The sequence below is a fragment of the Heterocephalus glaber genome, unplaced genomic scaffold (assembly GCF_053883595.1).
Source record: "Heterocephalus glaber isolate CG9 unplaced genomic scaffold, H.glaber_assembly_v1.0 deba00001472, whole genome shotgun sequence".
In the NCBI taxonomy this organism is placed as follows: Eukaryota; Metazoa; Chordata; class Mammalia; order Rodentia; family Bathyergidae; genus Heterocephalus; species Heterocephalus glaber.
The window spans coordinates 16,569,102-16,594,086 of NW_028258315.1; the positions used below are offsets into that span (position 1 = coordinate 16,569,102).

General features: G+C 36.9%; 1 protein-coding gene across 4 annotated transcripts in view; it reads right to left on the minus strand.

Moving 5' to 3' along the window:
* Nucleotides 1–24,985, minus strand: part of Nup153 (nucleoporin 153) — a 69,806-nt gene that overhangs the window by 18,227 nt on the left and 26,594 nt on the right. For 3 of the 4 annotated variants that reach the window (XM_087181219.1, XM_004847632.3, XM_087181218.1), the window contains 10 exons: nucleotides 22,663–22,779; nucleotides 22,511–22,555; nucleotides 22,371–22,424; nucleotides 20,132–20,278; nucleotides 17,370–17,419; nucleotides 17,010–17,136; nucleotides 6,332–6,469; nucleotides 5,453–5,551; nucleotides 3,967–4,051; nucleotides 1,745–1,867 (listed from right to left, as the gene is read on the minus strand). In XM_087181219.1, coding sequence (XP_087037345.1) covers nucleotides 1,745–1,867; nucleotides 3,967–4,051; nucleotides 5,453–5,551; nucleotides 6,332–6,469; nucleotides 17,010–17,136; nucleotides 17,370–17,419; nucleotides 20,132–20,278; nucleotides 22,371–22,424; nucleotides 22,511–22,555; nucleotides 22,663–22,779 — 985 coding nt within the window. The remainder of the gene's footprint in view (nucleotides 1–1,744; nucleotides 1,868–3,966; nucleotides 4,052–5,452; nucleotides 5,552–6,331; nucleotides 6,470–17,009; nucleotides 17,137–17,369; nucleotides 17,420–20,131; nucleotides 20,279–22,370; nucleotides 22,425–22,510; nucleotides 22,556–22,662; nucleotides 22,780–24,985) is intronic. The other variant, XM_004847635.3, reaches the window with a different exon arrangement.

Genomic DNA, 24,985 nt, shown 5'->3' on the forward strand with positions numbered 1-24,985 from the left:
GAGTCGGGTATTTAGCTCAGTGGTTCCCCCACCTGCCTTGCAAGTGCAAGGCCCCAAGTTCGATCCCCAGTACCAAAAAAAAAAAAAAAAAAAAAAAAAAAGTAATCTAGCTGAGAGCTACTTTTAGGATAAGGGCAGAAAGATTCCACATACTCCAGTTACTAGCAGTGGTCAAGAATGTATAATTTGGCAAATTTTTCAAAGTGATCATCTCAGGCATTATAGACTTCTTCCATTTTGTCACATTTTCCTAATTTGGCCAGGCATACAGTAGTGCAGACCTGTAATCCCAAATACTTGAGAGGATCAGATACGAAAATCCATAGATGGAGGTCAGTCTAGGCAACTTAAGTTACACTCTGTCTCAAAGAATAAAGGGTTGAGGATGCAGCTGAATGGTAGAGACCCTCTAGGTTCAATCCCCAGGACTACTAAAAAGAAAGTTAAAAGCAGACAGGATTATACATGCCAAGTGTGACCCTAACTTGCTAAATATATGTATAAAATAAAACTACACACATGAGGCATGGTTAATTCTAGTACAAGATTTCTGGAATTCCTATAAATGCATAAAACTGCCCAAATTACTTCATTCCTGAGGCAGCATACACCATTTAAGAAAAGGAAAAGATGGACCAAATAACCTAACTCTCCTAAATTTTTTTTTTTGGGGGGGGAACTGGGGATTGAACTCAGAACCTTGCGCTTGCAAGGCAGGCAGCGGAACCACTGAACTAAATCTCCGGCCCCCTAAATCTTATTGCAGAAGCCAACCTTACTTTTATAAAAGTATCCCATTATACATGCACACATCTGCTGGGTAAATCTAAATCCTTTCGAAGCTACCAGGTTACATTATGAACAGTTATATATTCTTGTACTACATATCACTAAACTGTGGAAATCCTCCCTGACTTCAAACCAAAACTTTTTCTTGAGAACTTCTAATCATTCCCTTCAAATTATTACCTAGTTTACCCTCATCTGATCATTAAAATTCATACACATGTACTGAATTATAATACTGTACCTCAAAATAAAATAAGTACAAGCACTGTCAACTACAAAAATAAACTTTAAGTGCTAGCTCTAATATCTTATACTGCAAACAAGAACTGTCCTCTATGTATATACGTTACAGTTAAACAAACTTGTCCTCGTTCCATCATATATCAAACAGAAAAAAGTGAGAAGGCAGCTCAATGAGCTCATCAGAGAGAGAGATGACCAGATTCTGTCACCAGGGTCATTTCCTCTTTCCATATTGGCCCATCTCCACCTACAGAGAATTCACTTTCCTGTCCTGTACTTCCATCTTAGATTTCAGGATTAGTTAAGAGTCCTTGAATTCCAAAGGAATGAGTAATGGTTTCTAAGATATTTTCCATAAAATATATTTATATTAAAAAACATCAGGAGGGGCTGGGGATTTAGCTCAGTGGTTCCACCACCTGCCTCGCAAGCACAAAATCCCAAGTTCGAACCACAGTACCAAAAAAAAAGCCACAATAAAAAAAATCAGCCAGGGATTTAGTTCAGTGGTACTATGCCTGCCTTGCAAGCACAAGGTCCTGAGTTCGATTCCCATTACCAAAAAAAAAAAAAGAAAGAAAAAAATAAATCAACCTCCTATGAAACTAGTCATAATTTTTAAAAGGCTAAATTATAACACAATTAACAATAAAATGAGATCATGACTTGTAATTAAGACTTATTATTATTTCAAGGGCAGCCATTATCTTACCCGGGCTTTTCAGAACATCTAGAACACTTCCTTCTTTCAGGATTTTTGCAGGTTTTAAAACGCCCTCATAATCTTCACTTTGCTTCTTACAGTTTGTAGTGTTCACTGCAACGTTGTCTTGAGCTGCATTTTTTTAAAATTATAAAAGATATTATGCTAAGAATAGGCACTGGGCTTGAATTAAATATATTTTAAAAATTTTCCAAAGACAACTCTTTTGGATCAATTTCTAAAACTTATGAAAAAGTCACTGCAATTTAATTGAACAAAAGACTTAAAATACAGAGTTAATTTGCTATTACAGTAAGAGGGTAAAAATACTAGACATTCCCTCACCAACCCCCATGGTCACAAAAAAGCAGTAAGCATAAACTATCAGCCAATGTATTCACTGAAAGAAAATAAAACTGAAACACCGGGGAAAAGATGGCACCAATTTATAATAAAAATGTTATAATCAAAGTGAACTGTTTTTACTTTTTACAACCAAAGTGTAATAACTTTTAGTGAATTTGAGGTAAATTTTTAGGATCATCTCAAAGTGCACTCACATAGACAGAAAAGGAGATAACAAAAACATCAGCTCCTGTCACACAGTAATTAATCATGACACCCTTATTTTCAATTAGCTTTTTAAAAAAGAAGCGGTGAGAACCAGAGGTGCAAAAGTGATAGCACACACCCTATATACACTACCTATAAATGCACTCATACTCAACTCCTTAAATATCTGAGTAATTTCTTGAGATATAATGTAATACAAAGTTACTTTAGCAAATTATTACTCATTGTATTACTACTAAAGCATTACTAAAAATTAATGCCTTTCTCATAACAATTGGTTAAAGTCTATCCTTCAATCCACAGTGCTACTAAAAAATTTCACAGTAATTACTATTATATAAAGCTGTTTTGTCCAATAAAAAAATAAATAGAACCTGCAAATATCAGTCAAGTTTGTATTTTACACCACTCCCACAATCTCTGCTCTTATCTTGCAGATAATCCAAAATCGAAGTCTCTCTAGTTTCTATGTCCTGGCTTATTTTTTTAAATATATATTTTAAGAAAGGACAATCTACTTTTCAAAATTCTGAAACTCAGCAAATATTTTAAAAATATAGTACTTCTGTTTGGGCGTGGTCGTACATGCCCATATAATTCCATCTATTCAAGAAGCTGACACAGGAGGGTCATAAATTTAAGGTCAGCATGGGCAAAAAGGCAATAGCCCAGCTGAAAAAACAAAAGAAGGGGAGAAATGGGATAGGGAGGGTAGGGAAAAAGAAAACCCAAACACTTGAGATGTAGCGGTGGCAAACCTATGGCACCTATGACACAGTGGGCTGTTTTATCATCAAAGCTGTAAAAGGTTTGGCATCGCTGTGATAGAACTGGCCCCCAATGTCTGTAACATGTCTCTATTCCTACCTACACCCTCACACTCAATACACCTCTGTCACAATACCCCAATACAATCGCACTGTCATATATTAAAAAAAAAAAATCAGTAAATCCTTACTTAGTTCAGAATAAAATATAATTCTTTTGCATGGTATTCAAGAACTTTTAGGATTTAAATCTACTTCTCCAACCTCATGACAAATCATCTAAAATTCACAAAGTATGCCATATTTTTGTTCTTGTTCCTGTGCCCTTACACTTGGTCTTTATTTCTTCAGTAATATGTCCTTGTGCAAACTTTGTGACCTGAGTAACTCAGTTCAAATGTTTTTTCACTTCCTAAACAATCGACAATTACCACAAAAATATCACATTTTAATTATCTGATTACTCATTTTTTTCTCTCAATGTTGATTTCTTCAGTCAAAAAATTATGTACACTATCTGCATAGGCAACCATAACCCTTACAAATAAAAATGTGAATTAAACAGTAATGTTAGAGATAAGATCCATCACAAAATATTCAAACAAATTTACAATGAGACTTCATTTATAACAAACTTGTTACTTTATTTTTACTAAAAAAAGATGGAGAAATTTGCTATTGTGACTATCTGTTCAAAACCAAACTATAGTAGCTTACTATCTCTTGAAGATAACATTATTAGAAGAATAAAGCTTCTGCTTGCTTTTTAATTAACAGGTAATTTAAATGAAAAAGAAAGCATTTAAAAGAATTACCAAAGGTGAAAGCAAAAATTTGAAATATGAAGACATGCAACTTTGTTTTTGTAAACGTGTGAAAATGTTTACTTACCGGAACTACTTATAACTGGTTCTGAAGTACTACGAGAGCCAGAAATTTCTGTTTTTGCAACAGGCATACTAAATGTAAATCTAATCTGTAAAGACCAAAGAATATCAATTTGCTTTTAAATAGAATGTAGTTTTATTACAAGTCCAAAGATTAATTAAATTTCCTCTATTTTAAATAATACAGTTTTTCATATTTCACAATCTCTAAAATTGGAATTCATAAGCTGGGTGCTATGGTGTATACCTATATTTCCAGCACCAGGGAAGTTAAAGCAAGAGGATCACTTAAGCCCAGCAGTTTGAGACCAGCCTCAGGAACAGAGCAAGATGCTGCCTTTAAAAAATCAGGTGGGGAGAGAAGGGGTAGATACAGCTCAATGATAGAGCACTTGCCTAGCATGCACGAAGCCCAGGCTCAATATTCAGCACTGCAAAACAATTAAAAATGTATATATATATATGTGTGTATAAATATAAAATAGGGATTCCTTTTATGTTAAATGGCATGCCATAGTTTCACAGTAATTTTCATTTCTTAGACACTTTTCTATCTCAAAACAGTACATAAAATAATGGTGTGCTTCAAATGGTCAGTTCTGTTTCTGAATGCTATTTTCTAACAAAAAGTATGAGACTTTTCAGACAACTGATGACAAGGAAATTATATGTCATCTGTAACACCTAGTCATGACAAAATTAGGACACAGTTAAAAAGAAAGGCAATGTATTAAAATGATCCATGTGCCAAATCTAGAACAACCTGAACATTAAACTTTATTCTTTTTTCTTTCTTTTTTTTGGTACCGGGGATCGAACTCAGGTCCTTGCGCTTGTGCAGTAGGCGGCAAAACCACTGAGCTAAATCCCCTGCCCCCTAAAATGTTTTTTGACCATTAAGAAACAAATAAACATTGTATGACAATAATAGCCCATCATTTTTCAAAATTCAAGGCGATTCAAGAGACATATTAATAACTACATGCAATGTGATTTGATTAGGCAGATCCTAGTCTTGCACTGGATCTAGGACTAACAAAACAGCAATTAAGGGACATCTGAGGATGAAAGGGAAATCTAAATATGGACTATATTAAATTTCTCTTGGGTGTAACTGTACTACAGGGATGGCAAAAGAATGTCCCTCTTCTTAGGGGACACATGGAGAAGTATGAAGTCAGTGATGGCAAACCTTTTAGAGCTTTCAATGGTAACAAACAGCAAGCTGCAGGACACGTGCCATACACAGGTTCACCACCACATTAAGTGAGTCAAGTGTCTCCATTTTTTAACTGTCAAAAGGGTACAAGAAAATGTACACATACATACAGATATGTGAAGTAAAGAATATGAGTGCTCATTTAAGTTTTCTATACACTGAATATTTTGTAAGTTGGAATTGTTTACTACCAACAGCATCACGGATTGGTTAACAATACAACGTGGCTTTGAAATCAATAAACATGAAATATTACTTGTTTCCTACTTACTGATGATGGAGATAGTACAACTGCCTCAGTAGATATTACAATTGGAGATGAAAATCTAAACATAGGGCTGCCAGTGTTGCTTGGAGAGGTCATTTGTACCTGTTTTTTTCCCATTGTTAAGAAATGACACAAAAAGATTTTTAGAAAAAGAAATGGACAATATAAACAAACAGGCCTTGAATTTAAAAGCAATCTTGTTCCTTTTAGATTTAAAAGCCATTTTTAACTTGTGGCAAAAATAAACAGTAACTGCTATAAAATTTGACTGCCTCTTGGAAGAATATACACAACCTTAGAGGTGGATACTTATCTAAAGGAGGAAAGTGTCTCAGGAGCAGATTCAAGATGTTAATCCTACCTGAAAAGTAAAAAATCTTGTACCAATTTCTACCCCAAAAATTATCTTATTGGAAATACTGTTTGGAAACTTGCAGTCATCTTTTTCTAATGTACTGCATAAAGGATAAAGAATGTTTCCAAAATTATGTATATAAGAGAGCTGTACAACTTTTTTTTTAATTCATTAAGTTTACTGGCACATTTTAGGTATACCACATAATGAAATTCATCACTGAGAATTTGTACCTTTAAACGATATATCTTGGTTCTTATTTTTCCCCATTCCCCTGCCCTCCCTTCAACCCCTCCACCCCTATTTACAAAGACTTTGTTTCTGTTTTTTCCTTTTCTCATATATTTCCTTTCCCTTCTTTCCTTTCCCCTACCCCTTCCACTTCTCCTTCCCCATTTTTTAAAAGTAAAATACCATTTTCATTTCTCTCTCCCTACCATGCACTATTAATCACTGCTTTTGAAAAACATTAGATTTTTTTTGAAGGAAAGAAGAATAAAAATCACATTTACACAATGGTTCAGTACCTTGTCTGCTAATGATTGAGAAGGACTGAAGGACGATGCACAGGAAGTTGTGATCTCAGGGGAACTAAAATTGAAGGTAGGCAGTGAAGAACTGGAGATCGGTAGAGAGATTTTTGGTAATACTGGTATGTCCATTTCCTATAACACAACATGGTTTTTAATATTTTCCATTTTTCATGTCATTCTTTTATCGTAGGTAGAACTGATGAAGGTATAGGCAAATTTAGAATGTGAAAAAGGTAGTAGCACCATGCAGTATTAACAATGTGGTCTCAAATTAAAAAAGAAAATCTGAACCCAGCCATGCCACCAACTGCCATGTTACTGAGAACCTAACTACTCTCAGCACCAATTTTGTTATTGATACAAATGACAAGAAAATGTTGTTTCTCTTTACCATATTTATGGTATTAATATAAAACATAAAAGTTTAGGCTGGGGATTTAACTCAGTGGGACCGCGCCTGCCTGAATGCAGCACAAGGTCCTCAGTTTGATTCCCAGTACTAGGGGGAAAAAAAGTTAAATAGTATACACTCCTGCCATGTGAAACAAGCACTTAACAACCGTCTGAATCCGTGAGTGGTGGGCCACATTGGTTTTTAACCCACTAGAGCAAAAACATCGCAAGTCTCCATGACTCAAGGAGAAAAACAGTTCCACTTCTGCCAGTGTTAGAGTAGCTTATACCCAACCAATGTTCTTACTGCCAATTACAAACTCTTGGAAAAGGTATATTTAAAAACACTGTAAAAACTGGACAGCAATGAAAGGCAAGGAGAAACTAGACGGGAAAGGACACCTGAAGACACCTGGAAGAAAGGAAGAACCGCCGGGAAGCTTCCTGATCTCTTCATTAATTAGTGCCACTATACAAGTTTTCTGAGAGAAAAGTGTAAACCTGTTAAAGAATCAGAAGAGGAGTCTGGAGTGACCATAGCAACAAATAAATGATGCAAAAATAAAGAGCCACAGAAGAGGTGCCCCAAAGTCTACACGTAAACCACCAAATCTCCCTTGCCTTATAAACTATACATGTGTAAGCAGACACACCACATGACCAAATCACTAGAGTTTCAACTGCTGCCCTCCACAGAGGTCAGATAAATTCACTACCAACTAAAATCTGAATACTTTAAATGGATGCAGTTTATTGTACATAGATCACATCTCAACAAAGCTGATCACAAAAAAAAGGCAAAATAAAGACACTTTCGTTTTTCATTTCTTTCCAGATAAAACTAAGAACCCTATTGCCATAAAAGCCCGTTTTACAAGTTCTTTGGGCTGAAGTGAAATAATATCAAATATAAATGCAGATTTCATAAAGGAATGGAGAATATGTGAGTAAACATAAAACACCTCTCTCAATTTCTTTAAAATACGCAAAACTGTATGAATCAAAAAGTACATACTGTGGGTTTGCAGCCTGTCTAGATGTAATACAAATGATCAGTACAGTATAAAATTTCAAGAAGAGGAACAGAAAAATCTTAACTATATACCTGCAAGATTTTTAAACTTTACACCAAGTGGCACAATAGTAACATAGCAGTCTGGAAAAAGTTAGACAAATATTATAATCCAGAGGAACATTAACATGCAAAGGGGTAGAACTTAAAAGCAGGCAAAGTGGAATATGAGCCAGGCATGGCTGTGCACACCTGTAAGCCTAGCACTGGGGAGGCTGAGGCAGGAGGATCATCCCAAGTTCAAGGCCAGCCTGAGACACAATAGTGAGTTCAAGGCCAGCCTAAACTATATAAATGTCTCAAAATAAAAAGTAAGTAAATAAAATGGAACCCTACTTAACACTGATACCAAAAAATGAGTAAGAGCAGAGAAAAACAAATGGGGAAAATAGAAAATAAATTAAAAATGATAACAGTATCAATAATTACATTAACTATATTAACTATAAACGGGTTAAAGCATTCCAATTAAAGGACAAGACTCAACTATACAATGTCTGTAAGACACACTTTAAATATAAAAACAGGCTGGAACTAAACTGATGCAAAAAAAGCACAACCCTACAGTTAGTAAACATAAGGCTTATTCTTGCTCAGGATTTAGCTCAGTGGCACTGTGCCTGTCTTGCAAGCACAAGGTCCAGAGTTCAATCCCTGGTATGGGGTGGGGGGGATATAAAACTTAACAGGGGCGGGGGATTTAGCTCAGTGGTGGCCCCGCCTGCTTCACAAGCGCAAGGTCCCGAGTTCCATCCCTATTACCAAAAAAACAAACAAACCAAAAAAGCAATCAAAACTTAATATTTTGGGGGGAGGGGGGGGACCAGGGATCGAACTCCGGTCCTTGAGCTTGCACAACAGGCAGCGAAACCACTGAGCTAAATCCCTGGCCCAATCAAAACTTATTCTTAACAATAGCATACCAAAATACATGTCAAGGCATAGCATACTTCTGAAGATTTTTAAAGGACCTTTAATATTAAATGGACAAATCATTAAAGTCATACAAAAAAATATAAGGTTAATGTTCTAATGAAGGCCTCAAACTATATGAAGAATTGATATAATTAGAAAGAGATAAACCCAACAAATAAGTTAACAATTTTAATCATCTCTCAGTAATTTGATAACTATTCTGCCTCCTCAAAAAAAAAAAAAAAGAATGAAAGCAAAGAAATTCTAAGAGTCATCTTACTGTCATCAATAGAACATTACCCCCAAACAAATGCAAGAAATCTAATCAAGATTATCAAATAGAACACATGCTGGGCTATACTGAAAAGTAACACATTTCAGAGCAGGAAATCTTGATTTTAATCTTTCTCTAACTATAAAGTTAAATTAGAAATTAACAACTGCCAATCAAATATTTAGAGATTAAATATATCTTCAAATAATCCATGGATTAAATACAAAATCAAACAGAAAAAATAAGGAAAAACATAAAGCATCACTGTAAATCTTCTAAAGAGAAAGGATAGTATTTTGCAGCCTAAGGCTAGGGAATGGTTTCTTAGAATACAAAGAAGAGTAAAAATAATAAGGGAAAAAGGTGAATTCAGACATCATAAAATTTGCAACAACTGCTGATCAAAAGATACTGCTAAGAAAAAGGTAAGTGGGCCAGGGATGTAGCTTAGCGGCACTTGCACCTGCCTGCGAGGTACAAGGTCCTGAGTTCAATTCCCAGTACAGGAAAAAAATATATGTCACAATGGGAGAAAACATTTAAACATGTACCTGACAAAGTACTTGCATCCAGAATTTGTAAGACTTCTTACAAATCAATAAGACAAACCAATTTTTTAAAGGAGGAAATATTTGAACACTTCATAAAGAAAAATATACAAACAGCCAATAAGCATATAAAAAAGAATTCAATATTCTTAGTCATCAGGGAAATACAAATTAAAATTATAATGTGGTAACATCATACTGGAACAACTACATTAAAAAAGATGACAACTACTGGTAAGGATGCAGAGTAATGAAAATATTCACATATTGTTGACAGGAGTATAAAATTCCATACAACCTACCATCTACCAATTAAGTTTACCCTGAGCAGCAGGCATTGCTCGGGCAGGTGTCATTTCAACCAGTCAATTCTTGTATTGAACAAATTTGATAAAATTGTCATTCTTATATTTCCTATTATCTTATAAAAATTAATGAAAAAATATGCAATTTTTGGTCATCGTGTGTTTAAATAATTGGACTGGTGAGTGGCAAAAAGACTTGTACAAAATTGTTCACAGCAGTTTTATTCAAAACAGCCAGGGGGCTGGTTTAGCTCAGTGGTTCCGCTGCCTGCCTCGAAAGCACAAGGACACGAGTTCAATCCCCGGTACCAAAAAAAAAAAAAAAAAAAACAGCCAGGAACAAATATACACTAAGTAACTGTATATATGTGAAATTCCAGAAAAACTTTTTTCATATATTTATTTGCCATTTGTACTTCATCTGAGAAGTGTCTATTCATTTCAGATGCCCACTTTTGGATTTGGCATCCAATCCAAAATCTTTAAATTTGGGGGTCTGATTTTTCTCAATTCTTCGTATGTTCTACATATTAGTTTGTCTGAGGGACTGCTGGGTAGAACTTTTCTCCAATCTGTGGGCTGTCTCTTCACTCTGTTGGTGATTTCTTTTGCAGAGCAAAAGCCTTTTAATAGGATGAGATCCCAGTTGTTGACTCTTTCTATTATTTCCCACACAGTCTGGGTTTTGTTCATGAAGTCTTTGCCTACCCCATATCCTCATCAAGAGTTCTCATTCTCTCTTCCAGTAGATTAAGTGTTTCTGTTTTTATATTTAGATCTTTGATCCATTTTTATTTTAGTTTAGTGCATGGTGAGAGACATGGGTCTTGTTTTAGTCCCTGGCACGTAGAAAGCCAGTTTTTCCAGCACCATTTATTAAAGAGACTCTCCTTCCAGTGGACATGTTTGGCTACTCTGTCAAAGATAGATAAGGCAGCTAAGTGTGTTTGGGGTTGTTTCTGTGTCTTCTAGTCTATTCCACTGATCTTCAGGTATGTTTCTTTGCCAGTACCATGGTGTTTTTATTGTGGTACCTCTGCAGTATAGTTTCAGGTCAAGGACTGTGATGTGCCCTGCCTTGTCTTTGTTGCCCAGAATTGTCTTTGCTATTCTAGGTCTCTTCAGGTTCCAAATTGAGACATTTATAGTTAAATGGATGCGCTTTGAAGCTATATTCTTATGTGAAGTAAATCGGACACACGTGTAAGTATTGCATTGTCTCTCTGAACTAAGCAATTAAAAATGTAAATGAGGATGAAAAGGCACAGTAGACAATGTGAAATAAGAAAATAATCATTCAATAAGAAGGGGGAACTAGAGAGGAGGGAGGAAGGAAGGGAAGAACGGAGGGAGGGAGGGAGGGAAAAAAATGAGAAAAGAAGGAAAAAAATGGAAACAGGTTTTGTAAATAAGGAAGGGGAAGGGGCTGAAGAGAGGGGAGAGGGATGGGGGGGAAAAGAAATCAAGACACATCGTATAAAGGTACAAACTCCCTATGGTGAATGTGATCATTATGTAAACCTAAATTATACCAATAAAATTAAAAATGAAAAAATACTTGGAATACATGTATTTTAATAAAAAATTTACAAGCAGAAAAAAAAAGGAACATTCAGAAAAAGCAAAACCAGTATATTGTGGGGGAAAATGACAATAGTGATTACTTCTATGATTAGAGGTGATGGGAATGAACTGGGAAGGAACATGAATAAACTGGGATGAAGGAAATGTTCAATATTTCAAAAGAGGTCCAGGTTACACAAGTATAATAACTATTTGTTAAATGTATTCAGTGGTAAGCCTAGGAATTTTACATTTCACTACATGTAAGTTTTTGCTAATTAAAAAACAAAGATTTAACACTAGTATACACTTGAAGTATTAGGGGGTAAAAGTGTATCACTTTCAATTTGCTTTGAAATGTACAAGGTGTTGGATAGATGGTTATTTGATAAAAGCAAAGATAACTAATCCAAAGTGTTACGTATATGCATCACCACACAATTCTTTCAACGTTTGTAATGCTTGTAACATCATAATCAATTTGGGACAAGGCAGACCATCTTAAGAAACATCTGGCTTTTTATACAAGGAAGTTTCTTCCCTCTCCAATCTCTAGCCTTATTTTCTTTCCTTCAGAGTCCCTGAAACATCAACTGTATAACTTATTATCTTGTACTAATTCAGTAAGCCTCAAACTTGAGCTTACTAGTTCTTTATATTACTGACCTTGAACCAATTCTATAACTGGATTCTTATCCCAAGTTTTGACTTAAGAGATCCTAAGCGGGCCCAACTAATCTAGGAGAAAAAACTAGATGCTTACAGATACCTCAAGTTGAACATAAAAATCATCAAATGTCTGATGATTTACTATATGTCTTTGTCATACCTATACATGAGTTATCTCACGTGAGGTAGATACTGCTGGTGCACAGAAAGAAAATGGGACAGTTAAGACACATGGCCTAATTTACAGTGATTAAGTGGTGGACATCCTACAGACACAGTTCAATGTATTTATTCTTAGCCCCAGATTACAGATAAGGAAACTAAAGAGGTTCAAAGAAATGAAGTTGACCAGTCACTTCAGCTATGAAGTGGTCAGGAAGCAAATAAGTTTCTCCAAACTCAGGCTCATTACATTCTGCTCATCTCTACTGTACTAATGGGCTTTTAAGTATAAAAAAATTGCTATCAGTCCAGGTTAAATGCCTTTTATTAAGTTTACTGACAATAACGCTTGTAAATTTAGAATCTAAAAGTAAAAGCTAAAACACACTGTTACTATCTCACATTACAAAATGGGCTATTTTAAATATAAATGCCTATTAACTTGATGGCTTAGTGAAACAAAATACAGCAATTTCTATTAAGCAGTAACTGTATCTGAAAAGAGTGTAACTTTTATACTATCAAAAATAAACATCCCACAGGCAAGTGCAAGGTCCTGAGTTCGATTCTTGGTACCAAAAACATTAAAAAAATAAACATCCCATTTGACCTTTCCTGAAGGCTCATTTAAAAAAAAAAAAAATCTCCGTATTTTACCAAAAATTCTAAATATAACTCAACTAAGATACTAGTGGTCTGAACATACTTATCTGTGACCAACAAAGCCACTGTTAAAAACAGTTTCAGAATGTGTCTCTAAACCCATGTTATCTAGATAAAGCAGAGAGCAGAAAATGTGGGCAAGCGTCCTATTAGTACAGAACCGCTTTCCTCAGAAATCTGGAGGCTACAATTCAAGGGCCAGGGAGGCAGGGATGGTAAGGGCTGGGTGAGAGGCATCCTGGGATGCAAAAGTGGGAGTTGGCCAGAATGGAGGGGCTCCAGGTGAAGGGAGCATGTGAGAAAGGCAATGGGGGAGGGTCATAAAGTTCTTCACAGCTACTATACCACATAAGAACAAAAGAAATAAAAGCAAGCAATCCCATACAGCAAAGTCACACTATAGTGCTATCAAAGACAACTAAAATTAAGTTACAGAGGTCAACCTGAGCTTTACCTCAAGAGCTCAGAGATTTTATGTTTAAAAAATGAAACCACCGCCCCCCCCCCCACCGCAGCACTCCCAGGCTGGCGGCCCCCCGCCGGGTCCTACCTGCCTATCTGCCGCTGCTCGGGCAACGCAGCTCAAAGGGAGCACCCTGAGTCAGTAGGCCCTGCCAGGCTCTCTGCCTTCCGCCCTCCCTTCTCTCTTCCGGTCCCCCCCCTCCTTCCCTCGCCGCGGACCTCCCTCGCCCCATAGGCTGGGCGGCCTCCCTCTGCCTCGCCCTCCCCTCCCCTCTCGGAACCCCTCCTTCCCTCCCGGAACCCCTCCTTCCCTCCCGCTGCTCCGCGCCGTCTGCCAGCAGCCTCACTCCCGCCTCGCTGCCCGCCCGACTTTGCCCGGCTCGGATTGCACCTCCCCAGGTCTGCAGCCGCCCGGCCCCCTCCGGCACCCAGTTAAGCCCTCCCCGGCCCGAGCCCGGGACCTCGGACGCCTGGCTCCCACCTGCTCGGAGGAGCGGAGCGGCAGGGCGAAGCCTTGATAATCCCATCCCCAGGCCTACTCACTTGGCTTCGGATTTTTTCCCCGGTAGGCATTCCGCAAACTTTTTTTCCTGAGGTGTAAAGCTCAAACCACACACTGTAGCGGCCCTCCCAGGCCTGGGGGCGGGGGAGGCGGGGCTCCGCTCCTTTCTACACTAATGAGGTGAGGTGAAGCGACGTGAGGCCTGGCAGCCGCCGTGCCTTGCACCTCTTGGGGGAGCGGGCGGGAGGGCAGCGTCTGTCTGCAGGCTCCCAAGAGCCAGCCAGGGCCAGGAGCAGGCCTTGCTGAGGAAGCCTGGTTTGGGGTCCCTGGGCCGACCCTACTCATGCTTCATCTCTAACCTTCCCTCCCTCTCACCCTTGAGTGAAAGCACTGACTCATTCTCCCAAATGCCAGCCAGCTGGCCTCGGAGCAAGGGATGGTGTTTTTTCCTGCTGACCTTTGTCTGGGCTGACGGCCCCCTTGCCTATTGTCCCGCCCCACTTGTCCCATTTCCAAAAGCCAGAGCTAAGAGAGGCACCAGGGGCTAGGGCAGGTGACTAACCGGCTCACAATGTTCCCTGCGGGGGAGGAAGAGGGCACCAGGGCTCAATGCCCAGCTTTTCCCTCAAGTACACAGGGTCCTTCATTCTTCCCAGTGACCAGTGAGTGCGCACATGTAAATTTGTAAATTCATTCATCAGCACGAGGCACCGGACCAGTTTGAAATGCGCAGATTCGAGGCCATGGACAGACCCAGGGTCCCATCCAGTCCCGTTTGTGAAATGCTTCCCCATATCAAGACATTTGGCATCCTCTGTCCTTTGGGGTCTTGGGTTGTTGGTTTTCCCAATGGTGAGGCAGGGGTGGTTTTGGCTGTGGAGTGCTCTCCCTCCTTCCTCCCCTTTGGCCTGGGCCGAGACAGAGGGGACCCATAAGTATCCTTCCTCCCCCTTTCTCCCTGAGGGCTGCCAGGAAGAGTGAGCTAGTGCAGAGACCACAGCTGTCACCTGGGGTTGTAGATAGCCGCACTTCGTGATTTTTCTAGAGGGACAGTCGTTTTGGTGCCCCAAGTCTTGGATACCCTAGAAGCATTCCACCAATTAAATCATTTGGTAATAGAAAAAAAAATAAGCAAATTTACATAACTTGTCACCCACCAAATTGCAATGTTTTCATCATATAAGGATAAGCTTTGTAAAAGGTGGGGTTATAAATATTAGAGAAAGTTTTAAAACCTTATCAAAAAATAAGCATGCTATAATCTAATACCAAATTCTTTATATATACCTGTGGTGGCGAACCTATGGCACATGTGCTGCAGCCAGCTGTTATCACTGAAAGCTCTAAAAATAGTTCGCCATCACTGTGAACAAACTATTTCTTCTTTGGGATTAGGAGTACCGTGGATCAAACCCAGGACACACACCCCCATTCCCCATCCTGCTTACCAGGGTTCAAACTCAGGACCTATCCTGTGCTTGCCAGGCAGGCCCAGCACCAATGAACTACATTACAGGCCCAAACTCAGGGTTTTATACATGCTAGGCAAGTATTCTACCACTGAGCTATACATTCCCAGCCCAGGCAACCTATTTCTTAAATGCAACTGTCTACATTAAAAAAAGCTTTAGTAACAAAATTAGTTTGCTACAAAAAGTATACAATTGTATATACTGTATGACCAGTGGCATCAAGACTGAAATTTCTTTCAAGATGGTAGAATACACAAAAACATTCCCTCCCTTCAGAATACTCCAAAAGCAGAGCAACAAGCAACACCTTAGGGCTCTAAGAGCCCTAAGACCAGTAAATGGGCCAAGACCCTTAACATAATCTCAAACATTATGGCAATGCAGACCGTGTGGCAGCAAAAAGAAACTGTTAAGAAGTCATGATTCTCCCAAACCAGATGCAAAACTACTGCTTGTTAGTAAATGAAAAGATAAAAAGAGAAAAAGCCCCTCTCTTTATAAATACCCACAAAGGAAAATACCAATAAACATGAAGAAAACACTAGGACATCTAAAACTTTCTATCAAAATATGAATTCATAGTCAACAGAAGATATATATTTAGTAAGCTAAATTAAACCTTAAAAAAAAAAGCTTAAGTGATCTATCTTGGCTCAAGTCATTTATAAAAAGGAATGAAATGAGACCTGTATTCAAAGTAGTCAGAAAATAAGTAGAAGCATATATAAAAAAGGTTAATTTAATTCCTGTCTTTTGGGCCAGGGATTTATGTTCAGTGGTTTCGCCACCTGCTACACAAGCGCAAGGACTCGAGTTCAATCCCCGGTACCAATTAAAAAAAAAAAGAAGAATTCCTGTCTTCTGCAAACATTCAAGGTCAGAATATATAAAGAACTCTTCCCAACTAAAGAACCCCACAGAAAAAAATAGACTTAAAAAGCCCCAAATGGCCACACATAAAAGGATTTCCCACCACTCCCTTATTAAGTAAGGAAATGCAAAATGAAACTCTAATGGCATGTCCTTTCACATCATGTTGGCAAAAATTCAAGTCAACAAAATAAGTACTGGTATGAGTGAAAAAAAGTAGATTTACCAGTTGTCATTTCCTATAATCTACGAATTCCATTCCTAGGTAAATAGAGAAAATATTGCACATGGACAGAAGGAAAAGTGCTTCAATATTCACTTTAGCAAGCATTGGGAATCAAGCCAGATACACCCTGATGATAGAATGGATTAATTGTAGTAAATCTTCATGCTGGATAAATCTATAGCAGTGAAATTAAATAACCTACAGTAACCTTTCACAACATAAATCACAAAATAAGAAAAATGCAGAAAAGGACAAGTGAAACTATATACGACAGTATCAATCACTTAAAGGTATAGCAACAAAACCATACAGTACTATCACAAGAACTGAGTAATTCAATGGCAATTTCTTATTTGAAGAATGATGTTGTTTTTGTTTTTGTTGTTAATGACTCTCAGGAAATTTAAGGTACCCTATTGGTTTACCTTTGTTGCACATAATTTGAAGAGTCTGTTTCAGCGGCAGATAGGTTCCTATTCAGGGGCTCCCTAAAGCCCACCCACCCAGCTCTCTCCTTTAACAACCACAGATTAAAGCTTTTAATAAATCTCAAGAGTATTAAGTATATAACCCTACCTCCTCCTCCAGAGGTTTAGAAGCAATAAAGCGTGTTCTCTCTCGTCTCATCTTGCCACCTCCACCACCGACGCCAGAAGACAAACCATTGGCTGCAGGAATACTGTAGTTTGGGTATGAAAAGCCACTAGCAAATAAAAAGAAAATCAAAAGAAATTGATATATTATTTTGGTTCATAGCTTGTTAACTACCTTAAAAAAGCAGAACTGCTAGCAAAATATTCAGCTGAATGTAATTTTTTAAATTGACAAATGTTTTTGCAGTTTCTACTTTTCACTTTTATTTCCAAAAAGGTTTTCGCAAATACAACTTTGCAAATTAGATACAAAGAAATTTAGCTGTATGTAACATGACATTACCTTTCTTGTTCTCTATTTTGTCTGAGTGTCATATTCTTTTCATATCCAGTCTAGAAGAAAAAATAATAATTTTTAATACCATCCTTCCTATAAATTTTAATCTGGAATCAGAAATTTGATGACTTTTAAGTTGCTAAGCCCTGGAATTTCCAATTTAGGTCCTGCCTTGGGAACGGTAAGCAAAAGTTAGAGTGTGATTATATATACAAAATAATATCACTGATAGGCCAGGCACATCCCTGTAATTCCAGCACTCAGGAGGCTGAGGCAGGAGTTCAAGGCAAGACTGAACTACATAGCAAGACCCCGTCTCAAAAAAAAAGAGAAGAAAATAAAAACAAACATTCTAGACACAACTTAATGCAGGAAATGTGATTTTTTTTTCCCCCTTTCAGGACATTTGGCAACATCTAAATAAAATCTGTAGATAAGTGTTGTACTAACATTAAATGTCTGGGTTTGCTCATTGTTAGGCAGTGTGTAAGGAGGATTCGTTATGTGTAGGATACATAGAGAAAAAAATAAAGGGCTGAGGATATAACTCACCATTCCATGGTTCAATCCCCAGTATGAGGGGGAAAAAAAAAAACCCAACACAAAAATTTAATGTCGGGCCGGGGATTTAGCTCAGTGGTTCCGCCGCCTGCCTCGAAAGCGCAAGGACCCGAGTTCGATCCCCGGTACCAAGAAAAAAAAAAAAAAAAAAAATTTAATGTTAGTTAAGAATGTGTGGAGAGACAAGCACATGACAAAATGTGAATGACTAGTGACTCTAAAGTAGTAATGGGTAATTAATGTATTTTTAAAATTTGTTTTATAAACTTAAAACATTTTAGTTCAATGACAAGGAGAACAGACAAACCCATAATGTGGGACATTTTAAGACAACTGGCCTTCTCTCTTCAAAAACCAATATGCCCACGCCTGGCTTAGTGGTGCCCACCTATAATCCCAGCACTAGGGAGCCTGAGGCAGGAGGACTGCCGCAGAGGCCAGCCTGGGCTACATAGTGAGTTCAGGGCCACCCTGAACTATAGAGGGAGACCCTGCCTCAAAAAACCAAAAACTAAAAAATAAACAAACAAACAAACAAACAAAAAAACACAATTTGCCCAGCAATTCTACTTCTAGGCATAAATCCAAGAGAAATGAAATAGTATGTCCACAAGGGGGAAAAACAACCAAAAACAAGAACACCTATAGACAAATGTTCACAGCAGCATTATTAGTATTCTCTACAGCCAAAAACTAAAAATAACCAAAGTATCTCTCAACTAACAGATAAACAAAATCTGATATATATCCCATATAATGAAATCATGCTCAGCTAGTGGGCAGAGGAGAGTGAAAAACTGATATATGCTACAACATGGATGAACTTGAAAATATTATGCTAATTATTAAAGAGCAAGAGAATTTTGGGGAAATAAGGGGCAAGGTGATGAAAATGTTCTAAACCTGTGATAGCTAAATAACTATATGAATGTACAAAAACTACAGAACTATGAACTTGAGATGAATTATATATTATATGAATTATTTTTTTAAAAAGTGTAGCCAGGTTAAAGGTTCAAAGTATAAAAGCCTAAAACCAAAAGAAATGTGTGAACCTTACTTGAATCCCAATTCAAAAAAGCAGCTAATAAAAACATTTTAAATTCAAATGAGAAGTGGAACAAGGCAGAGGAAGGAGGAAAGGAAGGAAGGGACAAGGAAAAAAAAAGAATAGAAGGAAAAAAACAGAAACAAAGCTTTTGTAAATAAGGAAGGAGAGAAGGATTGAAGGAAGGGGAGGGAAATGGCAAAAAAAAGAAGAAAACAAGAGGGCCAAGGATTTAGCTCAACAGCAATGTGCCTGCCTCTCAAGTGCAAGGTCCTGAGTTTGATCCCCAGTACCCGCCCCAAAAGAACAGGATACAAATTCCCTGCGATGAATTTGATCATTATGTACATCTAAAATGTACCAATAAAAAAATAAGTAAAAACAGATTACCACATCCTTAGAATTTCCTAAGTAATATTCCCTGATAACTAAAGTTTAGTTGTGTCTCCTGCTTTAAATCCAGGTTAATTTTATTTCTTCTGTAAATCATGTTTTACCCTTTGCCCATTTTCTATCTAGATGGTTGTATTTTTGACTGATTTGTAGATACTCTATATAACATGGATACTTTATATACTATGAATATTAACTTTGTCTGTATAAATGTTGCAGATATTAAAAAAAAAATTTTAACGGATTAGGAATTAAGTAATACATTATTAAGGAATTAACACTCATTTCCACAGTTGAGACTACACAAAAGAAAGCATTTAAATGCACATCAAAGTACTTTGCGGGGGTCAAAAAATCATGATGTCTGAAATTTTTCAGGCAGTTCAACAATACAAACAAGAGCTGGGGATTTAGCTCAGTGGTTCCGGTGCCTGCCTGGCCTCACAAGCACAAGGTCCTGATTTCAATCTCCCGTACAAAAAATAAAACAAACAAAAAAACCACAATACAAACAAGACACAAAGATAAAACAAATCATGGCAAAATTAATCTAGACAATGAATACATACTGTTTCCTAGTAAACACTAATTTAGGATGTTATCAAGGCAAAAGCTGTTTTAGAAGCATACCAATTCATAATCATCACTAATTATCAAGCTTCATGTATTATATAATTGCCAGACTATGTTAGAGTAAGTTGTACTTTACATTTATTTACTCTTTCTCCCATCAATATCAAAGACTGATGAAAATAAACATACTCACACTGTCCTTTTTATCTATTCTCTGATTAGTCTTCCTTAATTCCCCAGATGGGGTCAGAGATGGCTTAAAATAAACAGTTCTATTTGTTGCTATAGAAATTGGCTTTGGGGTCATAAGTCTCTGAACAGGGGGATGCTGAGAGTCCACCTTATAAGTAAACAGAAATTGAAGATAAACATTTTCATATATACAGCAATGACTCATGAAAAATACTTGACAATAGCTAATGTGATCTAGAGACCAAGAGTACTTCCTGTTCAGTAGATGTAAATAAATACAACTGGAGGGGCCAGGGATGTAGCTCAGCGACACAGCGCCTGCCTGGCAAGTGCGAGGTCCTAAGTTCGATCCCTGGTACCAAATAAATAAATAAATAAATAAATGGAAAAACTAATAATCATCAAACCAAAGATATGTATTTATTTATATTCACATATGTACATATATAAAATTCTAATTCTTTCATATACTAAATTTTATTCCAACTGAATGACTTTTCACACATGTATACACATGTGCACACCCAAAATAGAACTAAGCAATATTTGAAACAGATCTAAGCTTTTACTGGAATTTTCAGTATATTTCTAAAATTGGTTTTTCTCACATTTTCCCCAAATTACTAATTTTCTTTACCTACAATTAAGATATTTTTAGCCAGACATAAAAACATTTTAATTAAAATACAGGCAAATCCCTTTAAGTTGGTTTTTTCCTCATCATTAATTAAAAAACAAGCAAAACCAAAAACATTACAATGTAAGTCTAATTAGTAAAATACTATTAAGACTCCTAGATTCTGAAACAAACTAATTTTATTGCCTAAGTACACAAGTGTTTGTTAACAGTCCTTTGGTACAGTGACACAAAGTTAAAAATCCTGTTGTTGTAAGATCACTACACAGCCAAGACCTCTACTCTGTACAGATTGTTATGCTATGAATAGAGTTCTTTCACTGAGCAGCAGCTGTGAACAGCACTAGTTTCCAGGGCAAAACCTCTATATAGTTAACAGCTCTCCCCTAAATCCTTTTCATAAATGTGACATTACAACTCAATGAAACAGTCTATTCTGTAGACTGTTTAATTACATGTGTGAAACGTGAACTGCAATACTGTCTTTTGGCTTTTCCTTTTCAGGAATACATTAATAAACTTATTTAAATATTCAACCATTAATAAGATTTTGTTTTATTTTGCAGCAGATTCTCAAAAAATTGGCCTCAAACTTGGACTCTTCCTGCCACAGCATCCCAAGTAGCTGGGACCACAGGCATGTACCACCACACCCAGCTCCCACCAAGGATTCTTACTGACAATAATTTATTATGGCACAAGCTTAAACTTTTACTTTTTTAACACTCTGAAATAAATAGGGATCTGAGAAAAGTTAAGAGCTTAATCCCATGACGGCTTTAATAGAGTATCTACTGCCCAATTACAAATATCCAGGTAATTCTAAAAATTAGAAAGCAACACCCTAAGAAAAAAATTCAATTTTACCTTGCTTCTCTGCAATTTCAAATTCTGTTGCAATTTCAGCAACAATAATTCATATTTTTATTTTTCCCACAGTAACCTTCAAAGTCAATTTCAACCACATAAAATACACTAATATAGTACCAAGACATTTACATTCTATATTTTATTAACCCTAGTAACCTAGAATAGTATTTTGGCTCGCTGATAAAATATGTATTGAATTTCATGTCACCTAATGATAAAAGTCTGCCAAGATGACTAGGTTCAATGAAGGTTTCAGTTCTCTGAACATTAATTACTAAACATTTCAAACTTTGTTCACACCTATTTTATTTATCAAAAGGTAAGAACCACACCTGCCTCACAAGTGCAAGGTCCTGAGTTCGATCCCTGGTACCAAAAAAAAATCCAGGCCAGGGATGTAGCTAAGAGGCACCGTGTCTGCCTGGCAAGCACAAGGTCCTGAGTTTGATCCCCGGTACCACAAGAAAAAAAAACAAGACTAGTTTAAAAAAAAAAAAGATTGGGGGGGCGGGGGGGAGAAAGCTGTAAAAACTGCCAAGAACCTGAAGGCAGAAATGCCAAATCACCAAAAAACAATGAATGGACAGCAGCAGTCAGAACATGCATGTCCAAGCAAGTAAAAACAAGCTCATTTTCAAATATTCCCTAATGACTATAAGCTAAATCCAATTTTTGTATTTACTAACTTTAAATACAACAAAATTGCTGATACATACTTTGAAACCTGGCTTACCTTTTGTCTTTTGGCCCAAATATCTGTGGTGTCCATTCCACTCCTATCAAGAGGCTGAAAAAAAATAAAATAGTATTAGCATAGATGGGAAACTGAAAAATATGATTCTCATCATGTAATAGGCTTAAATGTCAACTTACAGAATTCAGAGGAGAAGAAACAACAGATGGAATTCTTTTCACATCCTGTTAAGTTAAAATAACAAAATTTATTTTTTGTGAAAAATAAAGATTTTCCACTGAATTCAAACCTCCTTACACTTCTACATGTAACTATGATTTTAAAAGCTTACCGCCAAAGGGCTTGACATCTTCTCTAAAGACTGCAATATTCGTCTAGCTGTAGAACTGGTCACACCGTAAGACTGTGCGTTAAGTTGCTTAGCTTTCATCTGTCTTCTCACTGGTGCCTGCAAAGAAAACTCTGCGTTATCTATTGCAATGTAAAATTGAAGGCACATATTTCATGCAATGAAATTATGTACAAAATAGAATGGATATCCAAAGTAAAACAAGGTAAGTGTATTGACAGGAACTTAACTCTGGGAGTTATCACTGTTTTTTTTTCTTAACGTCTTCATTAAAAATACAATTCTCTGCCTGAGAAATTACTTTTATAGCCAGAAGTAATACAATGGCATGTACCCCCATAAAGTAAGATTTGTCTTTTGTGTCACATGGTGGAAATGAGTCAACTGATAAAAAGTCCCAGCGATACCTTGATCCACTTGCCCTTGATATTTAAACCAAAGAAGATTTTTTAAATGATTAAATTAATGAAAAATGAATGAAAGCATCTGTTATCCTGAAAATAAGAATTTAATTAGAATAAATTCCAAGATAGCTAAGATTCTCCTGCAAATGAAATTTAACATTTTAATACTAAATGTCTTGTTTCTCAAATGTTAATATAACAAAAAGAACATTTTAAAATACTCAGACTATTTTTCAATATGACTTTCTAACTTTCTAAATATTGAGATTAGGAAAACCTTTATATGAATAAAACTTCATGAAGACCAAATGAGGGGCCGGGGATTTAGCTCAGTGGTTCCGCTGCCTGCCTCGCAAGTGCAAGGTCCAGAGTTCGATCCCTGGTACCAAAAAAAAAAAGACCAAATGAGTACCCTTTTCAATACAAAAGCAATGTTTAAAATTCCACCAAAAACATTTCTTTTTCTCAAGAATGCATTATATTCCAATAACCAAGTGGATACTACAAAACCAAGTAATCTGAAAATGAATATTGAAAAAAGATAATATCACAACCAAATTATAACCCAGTTTTTTATAAAAACTGAGTAATACTGTTTCCTGACTAGATATTAAAAATTCATTTTCAGAACAGGTGCAATATTCTACTTTTGTTTTATTAAAAACGTGATGCCCATTAAGGATTGTTTTAGAGGCAAAAAGCTTTGGCAAACATGGGAAAACATTAAAAAATATCCACCAGGAAAATACAACAACCTGTCCTTTCACTATATTCCACTGGGTTAATGGAACTGAAGCAAAGTCTTTAATATGCCTGCTACCTCTAGCTCTCCAAAAAGAACAGCAAATATTTTATCCCAAACCTGCCAAGTTCAGTACTGGGGCCACAGTTCAGTAGCAAAGCACTGGCCTGGAAAACTCAAGGCCCTAAGTTTGATTTCTAGCACCACAAAAACAGAACGATGTCATTTATAAACATCTGAAAGCCTCTATTAATAAAGATTCTAAAGGACAGGACTTGGTCTTAGCAATAAAGGAAACAGTAGCAGGAACATATTAAAAACTGTTCTATGAATCAGAGGCTTGTAACATCTTAATAGTTCAGCATCTTCAAAGTGAACTAGAAAAAGTTTTAAAAGAACATAATCCACAATCCAGCTTCAGCTTTATAAAAAGCTCCCTGTATAACACCAATATCCAGTTAACATTTTCTCTTAAAAAAATGAGTTGGGCTGGGGATTTAGCTCAGTGGTTCTGGCACCTGCCTTGCAAGTGCAAGGTCCTGAGTTCGATCCCCAGTACCAAAAAAAAAAAAATGAGTTGGCCCTCATAAATATATTCAGAAATAAGCAGGGCCAGGGATTTGGCTTAGTGGTTTTGCCGCCTGCTGCGCAAGCACAAAGACCAGAGTTTAATCCCCAGTACCAAAAAAAAAAAAAAAAAAAAAAAGAAAGAAGTCTCAAAATTACTGTCAATTACATAAAAAGAATCCTCTAAACAGGAAACCAAGTCCCTACCTTAAAAACAAAACTAGGGGCTGGGGATTTAGCTCAGTGGTTATGCTGCTTGCCTTGTAAGCACAAGGACCCAAATTCGATCCCCGGTACCAAAACAAAACAAAAACAAAACTAAACCTTCAAATATACTAATTTCAAATGTTTCCTATGCTTGTCATGGACTGTCATTTTAGTAAGATTTTCCTTTTTGAAATCCCACATAAAGAATTTTCTGCCATCTTTAAAATGTCAATGGGGGTATAGTGCCACACACCTGTAATCCCAGTATTCTGAGAGGCTAAAGGAAGAGAATCACAGCCTACAAAACTCTGGGAGACCATCTCAAAATTTTTTAAAAGCCTGGGGATGTAGCACAGTGCAAAGGTCCTAGGTTCAATCCAGTGTA